The sequence below is a fragment of the Diplotaxodon limnothrissa genome, linkage group LG5, assembly GCF_057381915.1.
Source record: "Diplotaxodon limnothrissa isolate DT_005_m linkage group LG5, D_limnothrissa_male_GT1.1, whole genome shotgun sequence".
Taxonomy (NCBI): Eukaryota; Metazoa; Chordata; class Actinopteri; order Cichliformes; family Cichlidae; genus Diplotaxodon; species Diplotaxodon limnothrissa.
The window spans coordinates 31,310,628-31,329,539 of record NC_140600.1 but is presented as its reverse complement, the minus strand read 5'-3'; the positions used below and the strand labels follow the sequence as shown (position 1 = coordinate 31,329,539).

At 38.7% G+C, this 18,912-nt stretch overlaps 1 protein-coding gene across 1 annotated transcript; it reads left to right on the top strand.

The window, feature by feature from the left end:
• The first annotated feature begins 601 nt into the window (after positions 1-601).
• On the top strand, positions 602-18,436 carry atrip (ATR interacting protein). Its single transcript, XM_085354531.1, has 18 exons — positions 602-659; positions 1,035-1,375; positions 5,354-5,436; positions 5,818-5,988; positions 6,077-6,189; positions 7,146-7,270; positions 7,400-7,489; positions 8,281-8,386; positions 8,865-9,026; positions 10,393-10,660; positions 11,450-11,503; positions 11,629-11,795; positions 12,983-13,119; positions 13,411-13,502; positions 14,567-14,653; positions 14,737-14,815; positions 15,526-15,747; positions 18,324-18,436. Exons 2-18 carry the CDS (start codon positions 1,036-1,038, stop codon positions 18,395-18,397), a joined length of 2,370 nt encoding a protein of 789 aa, XP_085210657.1. The 5' UTR covers positions 602-659; position 1,035; the 3' UTR covers positions 18,398-18,436.
• The last annotated feature ends 476 nt before the right edge of the window (positions 18,437-18,912 follow it).

The window sequence follows — 18,912 nt, the reverse complement described above, 5'->3', positions numbered from 1 at the left end:
CTGCCCCTGCCCCAATTCAGACGCGCACACACACACACACACACACACACACACACACACACACACACACACACACACACACACACACACACACACACACACACACACGTGGGCGAAGAAAAAACATTCTGGGCTATATAATAAAGGTATTTCCCTTATTTCCAAACAGTGTTCTAAGGAAAGCTTCAGTCATGAGTTCACCCTTAACAAGATCAGTAACTATTATGCGTAGCTACTCCTTTAAGGATACCAATTTGCGCGTTTAGTATAGTTTGTCTCAAACGGGTACCTGTAAAAGACCCAGTTTAGGAATTCGGTGTCAATGATTGGCCGAACAGCGAAAGCAGTACTATGATTGGTCACGTTATCAGGCACACCGGAGCGGGATGAACGACACACTTCTGTCTTGTCAACTTTAGTTTGGTGTTGTTTATTTGCTGTTGTACCATATTATACAGCATTTCACAGTTTAATTCATGGGCGCCGTGTAAAGGAGTTCTATTTAAGACACTCTCTATGTCTTTTTAATCAATAAATCCAAATATTGTTTTGACTGAATGAGGTTTTGTAGCTTAGCAGGCTAACTTCCCATTGGAAATCACGACTAGTTTTTGCTAGCTTAGCTGGCAGCAGCGACAGCCAGAGAAGCCAGAGGCAAGGTAACGCAATAAAGTCAGAAGAAACTTGTACGTGTTCATGCATGTAGTTAAGCTAAAATAAGAAACATGCGTTTTGGGTTTTTTTTTTCTTTTTGCTTCAGTCACATTAGCCTGAGTTTTTTTTCAATTCCTGAACGTGACTTTGCTTAATAAGTTATTAGCTGATGCTGTACCTAACTAAGTTATTTCAGGGCTAGTCTTGAAGCGATTAAACGAATCAGTTTTAATCGCAAAGTACGGGTTTAATTAAAATAGTTATCTTCAGTTATACTAGTTATTCCTAAGAGACCCACACAGTCGCCTATTCTTAGTGTTTGTGAATATGCATGCATGAGAATTACTCACAAATGCTAATGATATGTTCCCCCCATGCAGCATGAACTGTCCCCCAACAAAGCGTCTCCGTGGCCTGAACAAGGATGTAGTGACAGCAGTGGCTTTTGATGACCCTTTTGGAGATGATGAAGAATTCACCCAGGAAGTCTTAGATGAAATCGATGATATCGCCTCGCAAGCCATCACGTCGGCTTCGGAAGGTGTAGAGCCAGGGACAGGATCCAAAACGACTCAGCCAGCCCGCGGGTCATCCTGGCCATCCTCCTTTGGGCAGAACAAACCTGTGAACAAAACCACATCTAATCATAGCAGAGAAAATGCATTTTCTTTAAACAGTAGCCACAGAGAGAATGCGGGGATACCAAGTAGAGAACCATTGCGTGAGTATTTATTTTGTATTTTTTTAATCTACACTATTATTAACATTATTTATGTAAAAATATGCCCTTAATTAAACACCAGAGCATTATGTGTGTAAATTAAAGGAAGACAGGTGGAAAGGTGAAGGTGGGTGATTTTAAATAACTCGTGTCAGTCATTCAAAACAATGAAGGTGCACAAGAGAGGTGAAGTAGAGAGTGCAGGAAAGGTGGAGTGAGCGGACATGAGTTTCAGATGTGATTTGTAACAGAAGGAACAGAACGGGAGTGAAATAGAAGGTTTACAAGATGGCAGGGTTTGGAAACCGATAAATAGACAGGAGATGCTAGAGGTGTCAGTGGAAGATGTTGAGGTTTTCATTGGGAGTGACAAAAATAGACAAGGTTGGAAATGAGTAAATCAGAGGTGCAGCTCAGGTGGAGTTGTTTGGAGACAAAGTTAGAGAGGCAAGGTTAACAAGGTTTGGATGTGTGCAGAGGAGGAAGTGTGGATATATTGGACAAAGGATGTTGAAGATGGGTCTTCCAGGCAGGGGAAATGAGAGAGACCACAGAGAAGTTTTGTGGATATAGTGAAGGAGGATGGGCAGAGGGCTGGTGTAAAAGAGGAGGATGCTAAAGATGGTTTGAGATGGAAGCAAGTTATCTGTTAGGGTAAACTCTAAAGGAAGCAGCAAAGAGGAGAAGAAGAATTATTAAACATTTAAATATGCTGTGGAATGTTAATTCCACCGGCAATTACAGTGGGGCAAAAAAGTATTTAGTCAGCCACCGATTGTGCAAGTTCCCCCACTTAAAATGATGACAGAGGTCAGTAATTTGCACCAGAGGTACACTTCAACTGTGAGAGACAGAATGTGAAAAAAAAAATCCATGAATCCACATGGTAGGATTTGTAAAGAATTTATTCGTAAATCAGGGAGGAAAATAAGTATTTGGTCACCTCAAACAAGGAAAATCTCTGGCTCTCACAGACCTGTAACGTCTTCTGTAAGAAGCTTTTCTGTCCCCCACTCGTTACCTGTATGAATGGCACCTGTTTGAACTCATCATCTGTATAAAAGACACCTGTCCACAGCCTCAAACAGTCAGACTCCAAACTCCGCCATGGCCAAGACCAAAGAGCTTTCGAAGGACACCAGGAAAAGTATTGTAGACCTGCACCAGACTGGGAAGAGTGAATCTACAATAGGCAAGCAGCTTGGTGTGAAAAAATCAACTGTGGGAGCAATCATCAGAAAATGGAAGACATACAAGACCACTGATAATCTCCCTCGATCTGGGGCTCCACGCAAGATCTCATCCCGTGGGGTCAAAATGATCATGAGAACGGTGAGCAAAGATCCCAGAACCACACGGGGGGACCTGGTGAATGACCTGCAGAGAGCTGGGACCAAAGTAACAAAGGTCACCATCAGTAACACACTACAACGGCAGGGAATCAAATCCCGCAGTGCCAGACGTGTTCCGCTGCTGAAGCCAGTGCATGTCCATGCCCGTCTGAAGTTTGCCAGAGAGCACATGGATGATACAGCAGAGGATTGGGAGGATGTCATGTGGTCAGATGAAACCAAAGTAGAACTTTTTGGTATAAACTCAACTCGTCGTGTTTGGAGGAAGAAGAATACTGAGTTGCATCCCAAGAACACCATACCTACTGTGAAGCATGGGGGTGGAAACATCATGCTATGGGGCTGTTTTTCTGCCAAGGGGACAGGACGACTGATCCGTGTTAAGGACAGAATGAATGGGGCCATGTATCGTGAGATTTTGAGCCAAAACCTCCTTCCATCAGTGAGAACTTTGAAGATGAAACGAGGCTGGGTCTTCCAACATGACAATGATCCAAAACACACCGCCCGGGCAACAAAGGAGTGGCTCTGTAAGAAGCATTTGAAAGTCCTGGAGTGGCCTAGCCAGTCTCCAGACCTCAACCCCATAGAAAATCTGTGGCGGGAGTTGAAAGTCCGTGTTGCTCGGCGACAGCCCCAAAACATCACTGCTCTCGAGAAGATCTGCATGGAGGAATGGGCCAAAATACCAGCTACTGTGTGTGCAAACCTGGTAAAGACCTATAGTAAACGTTTGACCTCTGTTATTGCCAACAAAGGTTATGTTACAAAGTATTGAGTTGTATTTTTGTTATTGACCAAATACTTATTTTCCACCCTGATTTACGAATAAATTCTTTACAAATCCTACCATGTGGATTCATGGATTTTTCTTTCACATTCTGTCTCTCACAGTTGAAGTGTACCTCTGGTGCAAATTACTGACCTCTGTCATCATTTTAAGTGGGGGAACTTGCACAATCGGTGGCTGACTAAATACTTTTTTGCCCCACTGTACATTCCAGTATGCTTAATTCCTTTTCATCGTGTGCATTAATCATTGAATAGATTGATTTCTGTCTTTCTAGTCTACCATTGAAAATTGCAAGCAAGAAAAACTATTTATGTAGCTCTCTGAAAAAAAAAAGTAGCACTTTCATTGTAGAAGCAAAATGAGCTGCATAAAAAAGTCCATATTACAGTTTTGCAGCCACAAAACTATATGGAAAATGTAATTTGATACAATTTTGGTTAGTTCATAGATGGGCTTGAGCAGGTGAATAAATAAAATCTTTACAAATTGCACTCAACAACAAGGCAATAAAAAAAGCATTAGATGAAAAAAATAATAAGTTAAGCAAAACAAGTAGAAATAATAAATATAAATCATGGTAGCCTTGGAAATATGATAAAACTCCCAAAGTGAAAGTAGAGCAATAAGCAAAATGAAATTAATTGATAAGTACCTGGATTTCTGAAAGGCACTGCTAAACACATACTGATAATGGTGGCACACCATTATTAGGATTTTGTAGGTTATTGCAGTAGCATAAAGGTTATGTCTTCAGTAGTAGTAGTAGAAGACACCTGGAAAATAACCCAAGTGGTGGAGCTGGTTCATAGTTCATGAAGATGAAGATTTGCAGGATCTTTAAGAGCAAGCATTCAGATTTTAAAATCTGTTCTAAAATTACGTGGAAACCAGTGTAATAACCGTCCTACATGTGTTAAATGTCATATTTCATTCTTTTATCTAAAACTCAGGGAGCTGCCTTTAGGAATAGCTGAAGCAAATTCAATTATTTTTTTGATATTCATGCAAGCAGCACATTAAAGTACCTTTTCAGTGTCTTCCTTCTAAAAAAAAACAACCCCTAACCTGTTGTAGTATTTCTTGAAATATCATAAAAACTAATTTAATATACGAGATGGAGACTGAATAAATCACTGTCAGTGTTCAAAAAAGAATTATGCTTATGTCTACACAGTTCCTGTGAGGGTAGTATTCTTTTTAACAACAGTTATTTAACACAATAAACCACATGCAATTTTATCTTCCCAGTCCAGAATTGAAAAGGTGTGAATTCCATCTCATCTGTTCCTGTTATTTTTTCTTTATCACGTTAAGAAAAGTGTTTTGGACCTTCATCTGGGACAGAATCTGCTCCTCTATGTAACCAAAAGCCAGTGGGCATTTGAAACGTGGGCACAGTTTATGGTGTTTTGTCCTTTCAGAGACAGGATTCACAAGTACAGTCGTGTGTATAGATAGACAAGATGATATAACAATAGATGACAAAATGTGATGTTTGTGAAGGAGTCAGGAGAACCATCAAAAACAGATGAATGGCTAAAAGTTGTAAATAAAACATTTGATATGGACCTGCTAATTAATCCAATCAAGAGCTCAAATTGAGTAAAATCATCGATCTTTGCTTGTAAACAGGAGGATAAGAAAACAAAATATCTTCTCATGTGTTTCCTTACATTTTGAAAAAGACCTTTGAAAAAATTAGTGTGTAGCTAATCGTTTGTATTTGAAAAGTTTTTGTAAAGTCCTTTAACATGCAAATGCAAAAATCATTATCAAAGTATTAATACAGTCGATTTTTGTACTGAACACATTGATAAAGCTGTTGCTGTTCAGGTAACAGGCAGCAGCAGTTTGGGTCAGACAGAGAGGACTCCTACGGTCTCCTGGAGGCTCAGCATGCAGAGCTGAAGAGGAAGGTGAGGCTCTTTTAAAATGGAGACTGTCCAAAAGTACAACATCCAAAAGGTCCTGATTTCTTTTTTAAGAAAGTGGAGGCTGCAAATTTTCCTTCCTTCATTTTTTTCCTCTCACATAGCTTTAATATTTTGTGAAAATTATTATAGTATTTTAACTTTATAATGTCTATACTCCTTAACAAACCTGAGACTCTATGCCATTTCTAGTTTCTCTCCATAACATGGAAGTATACAATAAAGCCTTGGTTCAAATTTGGATATCTGTACTAGAACGTTAGATGTATGTATCTATTTTCATCAGTAGCAAATGTCTTACAAAGCAGGATTTCTGCATTTTTTTGTTTATTTAGATAAGTTATTGTGTTTTGTGTATGTTATTAGCTGAAGGAGGTGGAAGAGGAGATTGTGTTGAAGAGCGGGGAGATCCGGGTCTTGAGGGACTCTCTAAAAGCAGCTCAACAGGAGAAGGAGGCTCAGAGACAGAATCAGACCCTACTGGACACTCAGAGACAGAAAGAGTATAGTGAAAGGGAAAAGGAGCTTAACAGGAAGGTGAGGCACTAAAAACACATAAGCATAGAGCATATGGTGGTTATGATCCTTTGGAATAATGTGACACTGGCATGTTTTCTGTGCACAGGTTCAGTCTCTGCAGTCTGAACTGCAGTTTAAAGAAGCAGAGATCAATGAGATGAAGACCAAACTGCACACTTCAGACAAAAACAAAACAGCCTCTCCGCTGCCTAGGAACAGGTCAGCCATCCTCAACATTATCAGCAGAGCTGATAATCAAATACTTTGTTACTTAGGGGTTTAGATTGTCTTAACATTTTTAATCTTTTACTGTTTTATTTTTGTAAACATTTTGCAAAATTCTGTTTATTGCTGTCAGCTTTCTGCTTTTACTATTTTACTTTAAAGGGAGAGTTTAACATGAATAAATATGCCTTAGAATAATCCTTTACTTGTCCCACAAGGGGAAATCTGGTTGTAACAGCAGCAGAATAAAAGCACATATACAAACAGGACAGAACAGAACAGAAACAAACACACACACACACACACACACACACACACAGTGTGTATGTAATGTGCAAGTTGTAACAGTAGTAGTTATGTTGATTAGTGCAAATTACAGCGCTGATGTAAACATCTATGTTTGTTGGGAGCAGTTTTGGTTGTACAGTCTGACAGCTGCAGGGAGAAAGGACCTGCAGAAACACTCCTTCACGCATCTAGGATTCAGCAGTCTGTCACTGAAGGAGCTCTACAGTTCAGCAACATTTACATGCATGGGGTGGGAGACTCTGTCCATCAGAGATGTTATTTTGGCCAGAGTCGTTCTGTCTCCCACCACCTGCACTGGGTCCAGGGTGCTTCCTAGAACAGATTTAAGCCTTGCTGAACCAGGAATGTCATCCTCAGCTTTTAACTCATAGGGATTACTTATACATACTCAGACTTCATTATTTACAACTTTGACTACAAAAAACGGGAAGCTGCCGTTGTAAGAATGTATACTGTATATGACAGGAAAACTGGAAAACGTGATAGATAATAGCTTTGAATGTTTTAATGCCACATTTTATCATGTAGAGTCCAGATAACTGAGTCAATTCCACTCTTCAGTCAAGTTCTAATACAGCCAGAAGAGTTAGAGGTCACAATTATTACTGGGTTGTTGTTGTTTTTTTTCTTTCTCCCCACAGTCCTAAAATCCTGAATCATGGAAGCAGCAGCTCATCCTCTCCAATAGGAAATGGTTTCATCACCAAGGAGATGTTTGGAGCCCAGGTATCATCCAGAGTGACACCAGTGAAGGCACGGAGAGATGGTGGGTTGTATGACAACGCTGATGTCATGAAAAATATAGGGGCAGTAGTAGGAGCAATATATTTACAAAGACAAAAATTATCTGCTCGTGGTTAAACTCTGCCTGTCTATATCTATGTATATGTTGCAGCAGAGAGAGGAGCATCCAGCAGCAAATCTAGTGATGTGTCTCGACCAGACCCCTTCCTGTCTGTCAGACCGTCTCATCTGCAGCACAGAGGTCAGTCCCCCTGCAGTGTGCCTTCAAAGGGTTCCTGAAAGATTTCATATTTTAAAGCTACCAGGAAATTTTAGGATTTTTAGAGATTTTACTGAACAGCTGAAAGAAATATTAAACCTTCCTGACCTTACACAGTTGAGTTGTTTGTAGCTAGTTCTGTTTCCCACACACAGTCTGTCAGAAAATAGCCTGTACACCCTTATGCTACAGTCAGGCTACACAATGTCTGCCTGATTGTGATCCAGCTCATGTATGTATCAGAATTTGAAATAGGTTGCATGTAGGTTGTTTTATTTCATAAAGCATGACATAATACACAAAAGTGACTCTGCATCTGGGACCTCATTACCATGCGATTTTTCTTGTACTGTGGAAGGTATAAATTTCTGTACCCTCCTAACGGTTCCTTCATTTCTGTGAGGTTCACCATCATCTATGCAGCATTCTGCCAGCTATTTGTTTTCTGATGCTCACTTGATGTAGGGTCATCAGAATATACACGGAATGGGTCAGAAACAGTAACAGCTTCAATAAATGTTCCACCACATATGCAGACTGTTATCAGCTGCCGTCAACTATCAGAATCTGTAAAGGAACCGATGTAAACGTTTATTGGTATATGTTCAGTTATATTTTCTTTTATCTATATTGCGCCAAATCACAACAAGGGTTGCCTCAAGGTGCTTTACCTTACAATAATACAAAGATAAGAGAAAACCCCAACAATCACATGAGTGAGTATTAATCTGATTAAAATCTGTGTCTGTTATTCTGTGTCATCCTCCAACCAGGTGGCATCCTGCTGGGGCTATTGCTGCAGCAGCCTCTTTCTCCCAGTAGCCTCGGGCTCTCTCATTTGCTGAGTATGAGTCTGACTGACATTCACCTGACATCCAGGTAAACACCTTGCACTTTAATCTTGACAGCCTGAGCAGTAACATGTAGTGTAATATGTATAAAGCAGTGCTGTAATAGTTACTGGCAAAGTAGAAAGAAAGGTTTAACATTTGTGATGATAGAATAAATTTTATGTAATAACAGCTTAAATGAAGTATATCAATAAATTAATTTATCCAACTTTAGGAACAAACATATTGTGGGTTTCTTTTGTTGTTGATGTTGTTGTTTGTTGAAACTGACTTCAACAAGCTACCAGACTTCAAATTTGGATAATCAGTCATCACATGCTGTTGCCAAGTCCTCAAAAACAGAACTTTTTCATACAATATACAAAACTTTATAGCATTGACTTTACCCTAATAGTGTTTCAAAAACAGCCGTAGCATTGATTGTATCACTAGTCATACTTCTCAAACCTAAATGAAGTTGTAAGACTAACTGATGTGCTGATGTTGTGTGTTGTTTATGTGTTCAGTCGGCTGTCAGCAGGTTTTCTGCTCAACTCTGATGCTGCAGCTGGTGTCAGTGGAGCTGGAGCTCCCAGAGCTGCTCTTAATCCTGTCCAGAGTCTGGCTGTAACTGGACTCAACATGCTGAGTCAGAGCCAACCGGCATCTGCAGCCAGCAGCAAAAACAGGTAGGATGACTGACCCTGATGCCGTTCAGTTGAAACAATAAAAAGTCTCTCTTTGCAAAGTGCAGAAGAACAGCATACACTTTCTGATCTATAGACAGCAGAGTCCTCTTGTGGATAAACAGTGTAAAAGCAGATTAAATGGTCTAATGTAATATGCTGAAAATTCTCCCCATATCGTACATGAATTCTGTCCTTGGCTCTGAAGGATCTCTGTATATAGATTACTTTGATATTTTTTTGAGCACATCAAAAGAGTGTTTCATTTGTTTTAAATCAAATTTGATAGGTTTTTTCAAGATATGTGGTGAAATACCTGATACTTTTATTCATTATTGCTTTAAAATATTTTATGGAATCTATATAAAATGCAGAATCAGTAAATGGCAGCTTCCAAAGTCAGTGAGTTGAGGCATATCACTTCTGCAGTGTAATTGTCCATTTACATTGCTAACCTTTTAACTTCTCGGTGTAAAAATACATTTTTATTAACTACTAACAATTTTTTAAAAGCAATAAAAGCTACATAGAGTTGTAGGCCAGCTAAATATTTAGCATTTTAGTCCTGGTGGTTATGTTAACTTATTTTGTCATTGGTGAGAAACTTTGTGGGCATTGCTACAAGGGCCATATATTTATATGGAGTGTTATGTTGTTTTTATAATTGGTTTTAAAGCACCAGTATAATAATAAAAAAAAAATCATTTTCACAGAAGTGGAGTTTGCATGTTTTCCCCGTGTTTGCGTGGTTTCTCCCTGGGTACTCCGGCTTCCTGCCACAGTCCGAAGACTTGCACTTAGTGTGGTTGGGTTAATTGGTGATTCTAAATTGCCCATAGGTGTAAATGTGAGTGTGAATGGTTGTCTGTCTCTATGTGTTAGCCCTGCGATAGACAGGTGATCTGATCAGGGTGTACCCCACCACTCGCCCTGTGACAGCTGGGATAGACTCCAGCCCCCCTCATAAAGATAAGTGGAAGAGGATGGCTGGAATAAATTTTCCTAACTTTCCAGTCTGAAACAGATGACTGGAAAGAAAATTTTATCATTAAACCTGATTAATTTCTGGCTTTGTTCTTCCTGCATGTACTCTCCTCTTTAACACAGAATTATGGAGACAAACTCTTTAAAAACAACGGCAGCTAAAGGAGTGAAAACAGCATGACAGCTACTGCCTTGCTGATAGACATATCAGTCATTAGATGGCTATTGAGAAAGGCGAATACAGGGCAGATTCATTTTTTAAGGATGAATGGTTTAAGTCAGAACGAGAAAAATATCTTCATGGAAAATAACCCACTGGTTGTAGGTTAAACGATTTGGATAGAAAAATCTAAAAAAATAAAATAAAAATTGTGTATGTAAATAGGTCGTGTCCTGGAGGTGTCCTCCTCCTCTCTCTGTTGGACCTTCACCTGTCTCAGCTATGCCAGTCTCTGGACTCGCTCCGCTCCTCCTCCGCTAGCAGCAGTGGTTTAGACTCTTCAGCTGCCAATACACTTCCAGCAGGCCGCACTGCTGCAGCTTCTGCTGGGCTGCGAAGACTGGAGGAGGCTCGTTTATGTGGGTTTAAAGTGGAGGACATTGGCCTAGCTGCTCTGAGGCTCCTTTGTCTCCTGCTTGTCCACAGTGATGAGGTGATGACACAAGAACAACAGTATAGTAACAATGTGTAATGGTGGCTCAAATATACAAATTGCAAACTGCATGGTGAATGTCGGGAGTTCCATATTGTTTTTCACAATAGTAGCGTTGCATGGTTCAGATTTCTAAAAACTCTTTATTAGTCTAAAACAGCCTTGGCTTCATTGGATATTTTTTTGGTTGAAAAATTAATCTGAGTTTAGCACTCACTAATTAACAGCTTATTAATTAGTTACCATTAGGTACCCTGCCTTTTGCCCTTTGGCAATGGCATGGATAATTAGTGATCTTGTTATTGGCCTTATTGACATCATACTCAAATCAGTTCAGTTTTATTTATATAGCGCCAAATCGCAACAACAGTTGCCTCGAGGCACTTTATATTGTAAGGTAAATACCCTACAATAATATAAAGAAAACATCTGTATTATTTTACATGAATCCAACAATATGAGAAAAAAAGAGTAGAAAAAAGCTCCAGAACCTGAGTATTTAGAGCTGTCTGAAGCCTGAACTTTGGGGTCACAGGGGTTACATCTACATACGCTGACATTTTAATTTGAAACTTTGTCCTTGTTTAATATGAGCATGAACTAGATGCATTATTGTGACATTATGTGCATAACAGAACAATACCAGAAAAATAATAAAGTTTCAGACGACTGCTGCAATATTTTTCAGACTTTAAAAAAAACATAGCACACCTTTATCAGTAAAGTGTTATCCAAATGAATTGTAATGCTGTTCAGTTGTGCAGTAATGACATTTTACGTGGTCCTCAGGTGGTGGAGGCTGTGTTGTCAAAGGAGAGTCAGAGCAGAGCCATCGACCGTAAGGTACTGAGGGAATTACTATTCACTTTGTTGTGCTATATTAAACATTATTAACTTTCCCTCATTGTCTTGACCAGAACAGAGAATAAGATTTATATGATGTAATTTCATCTTCGCTCTTGTTTTAGGCGGATGGAGTGGACCTCTGCTCTCAGAACACTTTGTTACAGTCACTGCTGCGGTTGTGTGATCCGTGGCCCGGTGGAAGCAGCCCACAGATTGAGGCGATTTCCCTCAATGCCATGAAGACTCTGTGTGTCTTAATTGAGAGAACGCCAGACAAACATGTTGACAGGTACACAAAATTTTTAATTGAAATCTGATGGTTAAGAGATCTTATTCTGTGGCAACACATTTGTTTAGTATAGTTTAGCAATATGGAAACCAAAAGACTTTGTGAATAAGAATGTAAGCAATTCATTAAATAATATAATATTAAAAAGTAATGTGGAAGTGAAACTTCGCCTGTTACTTACTTGGTATAGACATGCGCAGATCCCATGATGGTTGCTTTTGTCTTTTAGAGGACTTCTTCATGATTTTGAAGAAAACATAAAGAGAAAAAGAAACAAAGAAAAAACTATGTTTATGTTTCTCAAGTTTGTCAGTACTGCAAAGAAGAGAGAAAGTGACCAGAAACTCCATTTTAATGCTTGATAATGCTTGATAATGCTTCTATATATTGTGCAAAGTCTGCAGGATTATACATACACATGAATATGATACAGCTGCAGTTGCGTGGAATACTGCTGCAGGCAGAGGAGTGATGAGTGATAGGGTTGTTTGAATTTCCACTAGCTCACAGTACTTGCGTAACATCTTAGTGTAAACTACCTGCGGTGATTCATGGTCAATGCGGTCATCTTACTAAAAGTAGAAATGTGATGAAATGTAAATATAAACTTCATTACCATCAGTTGTAGACGTTTCTGGAAAATGGTGAAACTCATCCCACAGTTATTCTGCACAGGGGCCAGCTTTTAAACTGGAAAACTCCAGATGGTGTCAGGAATTTCATTTTCCTTTTATCATTTCATACCAAGTCTGAAATCACAACAACTCATTCAAGACCTGGATGAAGGTGCTGGAAAGTAATGATGATAATTATTCAGCATAAATCATTAAATGCATTTCTTAACAACATGACTCCTGACAGTTTCAACAATGTGAATTTTACTGGTAATATCAGTTTTTCATTGTGATATTAACTTCAAAAATCCTGTCTGTGAAACATCCAAACCAACAGGGGTCCAAGAGTCCAAAATTATAGTTTAATCAAAAAGAGATTCAGAGCTGCAATTTCTAGTTTGTGTTTGTTTTCTATAGTTTATTCATTTTATGTGAAAGATGCTTATGATGAATTTCTTCATTTTTAGATGTGCGTAACCATGTTCAAGATTTTTATATAGGCCTCAATATGTGTAAACCTAGAAATGTATGAATCTCTGTTAGTCATGTGTGCATCATTCCTCCCTCTCACAGGTTAGAGTGTGTGATGCCGGTGGTGTGTACGTGTGTGTCAGTGGACAGCCGGTTCCAGACAGTTTCACAGTGTGTGTCCATCCTCACATCGATGTCTGACCATGAAGCACTGGCGAAGAAGCTATGCTCTCAGCATGGTGAGGCTGCCCCCTCTGCAGCACTTTACCTTGTCTGAAGTTTAATATCATTTATATGCTCGACCAAAGTCCTACAAGAAGCAAGTCTCAGAACTATTTATTTATATCTAATTGAATCCTTCCATAGATTTCAGTGCCATGTTTCCACCTCTTATGTTTCTGATGATGACATTTATTGTGTGCTGTTATGCTTTTATGTATCTTTATTTCAGCTCAAAAAATCACAAAGTTATTGAAGTTTCTGTGTGAAGCAGAATAAATCAATTGCAGTTTTTATTCTTTTTCTTTTAGATCCCTGTGTTTTCTTGAAGTTGTTTCAGTTCATCAGGACAAGACCAGACAACCACACAGCGCACACAAACTGGATTCAGCTAGACCTTCAGGTAGTGCACACACACTGTAAAGGTGTACTGACTTGTACAGTATTCTGTTTAATGTGTGTCAGCTGCATCTGAAGCCAGGATTTGTGTGTGCTCTGAATATCCAAACTGGGAAGAAGAAAAATCCTTTTTGTGTTAGTCTGGGCTCCTCTATCTCCCTCCAACAACTCTGTGGCTTTGTAGTCTAAACTCTCTGAATCAGATATATATATATATATATATATATATATATATATATATATATATATAAACTATAAGTGGTAGCCATGCTTTGATCCACATGTTTAGACAGGATCTTGTCTAAGAATGCTAATGTTATGAAAAGTTACACAAGTAGTTGTGTTAAGGATCTTAACCTTCACATATTTTCTTTACTTTTTTATAACAGTCCTAGAAAATGTAACAAATGTGAGTCTCCTGTTCAGAGAAATGTGGAAAATATTTTAGATATTCAGTTGCTTCCTTCAGCTAAGAACAAACTGAAAGATGTCTGTAGTTGTTGGCAGCTGAAATGATGATCAGGCCAGATGAAGTTAGAATGGGAGGATGAGAATATACAGGCCACGCGAAGCCCTGAAGTTTAAAATACACCCTGAGTCATACTTCTTAATCTTAAAAAAGGCCATCAAAATGTATATGAAAAAATATCGGTCACTAATTATTTCATGGTTTATTTGAAATTTAGTGTTTAAACCCTAAGGATGCATTTATTTAAAAAAAAAAACAAAAAAAAACCCCACCAATGTGCTCATCCTCTTTGTTCTCTATGACTGTTTATCCTCTTTGCATCGTGTTTCTTTCTTTTGCACTTTACATTTGCACAATACATTTCTCCCAAAGTGCTTTGTTGATTTTATTAATGTTTGATTTAATTAATATTACTAATTATCAATTGCATTGATTTAAACAATCTTTTCCCTCTTCTAGTTGTTAACTTTAAGCAATGCATTTAATACACTGCTTAATCGTTCTGGGAATGCTGTTATTGTGAACACATGAACTGCTTTTATTTGAGAATTTACGATATGTCTGCGTTAATAATCAGTGGGGTTTTTTGTGTGTGTCAGGTGGTTCGTTTGTTGAGCAGACTGATGACTCAGAGATCAGAGAGCTGGGCTACCAACCAGCGGAGCAGCTGTCAGTGTTATACTGAGGTAACTGTGTGAAACAATGTTGTGTCCCTGTGAAGAGTGACGAGTGTTGCATCTTTATGCATTTGTGTTTGATTCCTTCACAGCTGGTTCAGACAGCAGTGATTGTTTTCCATCGTCAGTGGTTAGATCTGCGTGGTTCTCAGGAGCAAACAGACCCAACAGGTTGGTCATATTTCAGGTTGAAAGCATGAAATGTCAGTAACACAATGGTCTGAAAGATTACTATAGTTAAAAACTATTATAAAATAATTAACTTAATAATTAACTAAATTAATTAACAGAAGTAAACTAGACCTTGGAAATTTTTAAAACTAAGGATAGCAGGTTTGGAACTTGGAAAAATAAATAAAATAAAAATATAACGGAATTATCCTTAGTTTTTGATAAAATGTTGTTACAACTTGGCTGATGAGCCATTGATGGATGAAGTTCTGGATGTCTATAACAATCTGAGTCAACTTGCTTTGGAAAGGTTTTTATCGTAATACTTGCATTTATTTTGAAATCTTGCCTCTGATCTACTTACCATAATAATAAAAAAGACTAAAACAAACACTGAAACTAATAAAAAACTAAAACTAAACATTTCAAACAATAAAAATAAAACTGAAATAAGAAAATACACTCTTTAAATGAACTGTCATTTAATGGTCGGGCATTGTACAGCTACAAGCATTTCACCCCCATGTCATACTGTGTATGGTTGTGTGTGTGTGACAAATAAAATTTGAATTTGAATTTAAAACTAAACTGAATCTACTGAAAATCAAAATGACAATAACAATACAAACCCAATAATAAATACAAAACTATAATAATTCTGACAGTCTGTCTCTAAAAACACGGTTTCTTTGCATTGCTTCTTGTTCCAGGGTTTGCCTCACCTCTGCAGCCATGCTGTAGCTCCTCTTTGCCATGGTGGCACAACTCAGCGGCATCTCTGCTCAGAGAGTGTGTGCTGCTGTTGCATTGGTTGCTTCTGCATCATGGCAGCTTCTCCGAGAGCTGCAGGCCGCTGCTGCACATGTACGACCAGGTGATCCCTGCTGTACGAGACACGCTGAGGAAGATCCCGGATCTGACCGAGAGCGAGGGTATGGACGCACAGAAACATGCACGCTGAATCTAAGCCTTGAATTAATCTTTTAAACTATTTAGGAAGATTTAATGTGATGTTTAAGTTCCACTATAACTGTTTACACCTGAATACACCAACTCAAACATAGCTGAATTTTGTATGAAGAGCTTTGGCTTTCCTTTCTCTTAACCGCTAAGAGCATGATGAGTTTTTCCTCACACACCCCCTCCTGGATATGACTAATTACCACCTCGAATCTTACATGTATCATGCAGATAATTTTAGCTGTTAGATAACAACATGTCTGTCTTCAGTTGTGTGATGAGGCATCTCTGGTAGTACGTGTTGTCAAACCATTTTTATACTAGAATTCCACCTGATGATCTGTGATTATGCTGGTATTAAACTTGAGGTTTGGGGTGCTTCTGGATTTCACCTGGTAGAGCATGTGCTCCATAAATTTAACTCTAAAATCCTTAGTGCAGCACTCCTATATTCAACTGCCCCCGCACTATTCACTGCATGTCATTCCGCCTCTCTCTCCCACCTTCCGTTATTCCTGTATTATATCAGAAAAGCCAGAAATAAAACTTAAGGAAAGAAACAGCACCTTCTGTCCAGCAACATTTTCCACCTCCCATTGCTGCAGCTGCTGGGTGCTCACAGGTCACATCATATATTTATAACCTCCCGTAAGTTGTGGGTCTTCCCTGGGGTCTCCTCAAAGCTAAACGTGCCCAGATAACATCCAAAGGCAGTTTCTGGGGGGGCATCCTGATGAGATCTCCGAACCTAAACAGCTTTTTATTTGTTCATCAGTATTTAAATCTAGCTGTATGTACCAGGATCACTGGATATTTAAATGTAACTTTAGTATTGCTGTAGTGCAAAACGAAAAGAAAGAAAAGAAAACAAATACTCATCAGCCCAACATGACAGGATGGCTTTCTGTTTTTTTTTTCTCCATATTTAATGCATGATGCAGCTTTATAGGTCTGCTTCTCTTTGAGTGATCTAAACTAATTCTCTTTGTTGTCTGTCTTCCACGTCAGAGCTACTTAGTGTGCATTGCTCATAATAAAACATAATCATGTCTGAATGTCATTGATATTATCAATTTGACCATTTTAGTATGACTGCTAGCTACATCATCCAGTATTTACACCTTACTAGAGATGGACCGATCCAATATTACGTATCGGTCCGATACTGATGTAGATTACTGGATCGGATATCGGAGAGAAATAAAAAATGTAATCCGATCCATTAAATATCAAAAAAAGCACCTCACAAAACTTGCGACACGGCGTAACTCTCCTCATAACAGTAGCGCAGTGTGCTCACGTGATAGAGCGGCTGTGTGTATTTGTAGCCTCACTACCAAACCAGCATTTCATCTCCGAGGAAGTTATCCCAGAGAGAAGTAAAGCAAGTGTGTAAGTTCATCTCTGAATGTTTGTAAAGCATTCCAGCGTTAAGCTTAACAACCGATATATGGAGCGACTGCCTCTTCTCTCCGTCTCCTGCTGCTACTTCAATCATGAAACTGATCAGTGATCAGCTGATCGGCTTTTCTGTCGCGAGTCCGTCTCTCTTGCTTGTTTATCTCCCACTTTGCACCAGAAAGAGGAAACCAGCGGCTGAATAACAGCAGCACGTTTAAGCTTGATAATCTGTTGTTAGAATTTATTTAATATTACTTTCTAGACCAGGATCCTTTTCTACGCAGCTGACGGCTGGTAACTGTGCAGGGGTGGATCTAGCAAAGTTTAGCCAGGGGGGCCGATAGGGCATGAACAGGGAGAAGGGGGCACAAAGACATACTTTTCTTTCTTATTCTCATTTAAAATGTCTAGCTTTTATTAAATTATTATCTGAATCTTACACCCAAAGTTTTAATCTGATGTAAAATGAATAGAAGTCCATTACTGTATATAGTAACTATTAAGTCTAATATACCCTAGTAAGCTATAGTACTTTTTCCTTTGGGAAGATACCATCTGTGCAGTCTGCAATTCTGTTGAAGAAAGATGTTGAATCTATTTAATTATTCTTGAAAAATAATTGATTTCTGGGCATTTTTTTCCACACTGCATCAAATTAAAGTTGATTACGTCGATTAAGCATCATGAGGTGGGGGGTGGTTCCCTTTTTTTTTTTTTTTTTTTTTTGCTGGGAGTTTTAGAGCCCTATTAGTTAGGTTGCTTACTCTTTAAAATACTAGAATAGGGAGGATGGAGTAGGTTTAAGTTTATTAGATTGATGGGTTTTGCTGAACTATGAAATATTTTGGGTGCAGTGCATTTTTTGCATACAGGTATAACAGGAATAGCTTTAGTGGATTTTTTTGGGGTTTTTTAACTTGAGTATGAACTTATACAAAAAGCAGCAAGATATTAAAAAAACAGTTTTATTGATTAAAAAACACCCTATATCGGATTCATATCGGTATCAGCCGATATCCAAATTTATGATATTGGTGTCGGACATAAAAAAGTGGTATCGTGCCATCTCTACACCTTACCCGATTGCTCTTGTGTTCTCATACGTTAAAACTGTCACATTTTTTTTGCCATCTTTCACATCTTGTAGAGTTGGCATTGGACGAGATCTGCCGCTCAGAGGGGGATGAAGCTGATGACATGGACACTGACGCCGGCTCCTAAATGGCTGCTCCCACTGACCTCTTGATTTAGTGACGCATGCGGGACAGTTTACTGACTGCTGATGCAATGTGTTTTAGACTGGAACAAGGACAGAGCAGCCTGTGGTTCTTATCAGACTTCTAAGTGAAGTGAAGGTTTCACAGAAATGGAATAGAGGTGAGTCAGAGGTCTGACTGAAGTAATGAACACAGAGTGTTTACTCTGCTTTCAGGTGGGATTTCATAATAAAACATGAAGGTGAGGGGGGGAAAATCTCCTGTCAGTATTTATGTTTACTTGTAATCTTTCTTTTCTTTCTCTTCTCCTACTTTCTTTGTTAAAGTCAAGGCTACTCTTTTATTTCTCTGTGCTTTCAACTAATATGTAGCTGGGTATCACCCCACAACTATCAAATATCAGTACAACTACTGATATTTAAAAAAAAAAGGGTGGAATTTCTTAACTGCTGTATAATTTATAATACTATGAAACAGTTCCAGTTATACTCAGACTACTCTTACTGCAACTCTCCAGTT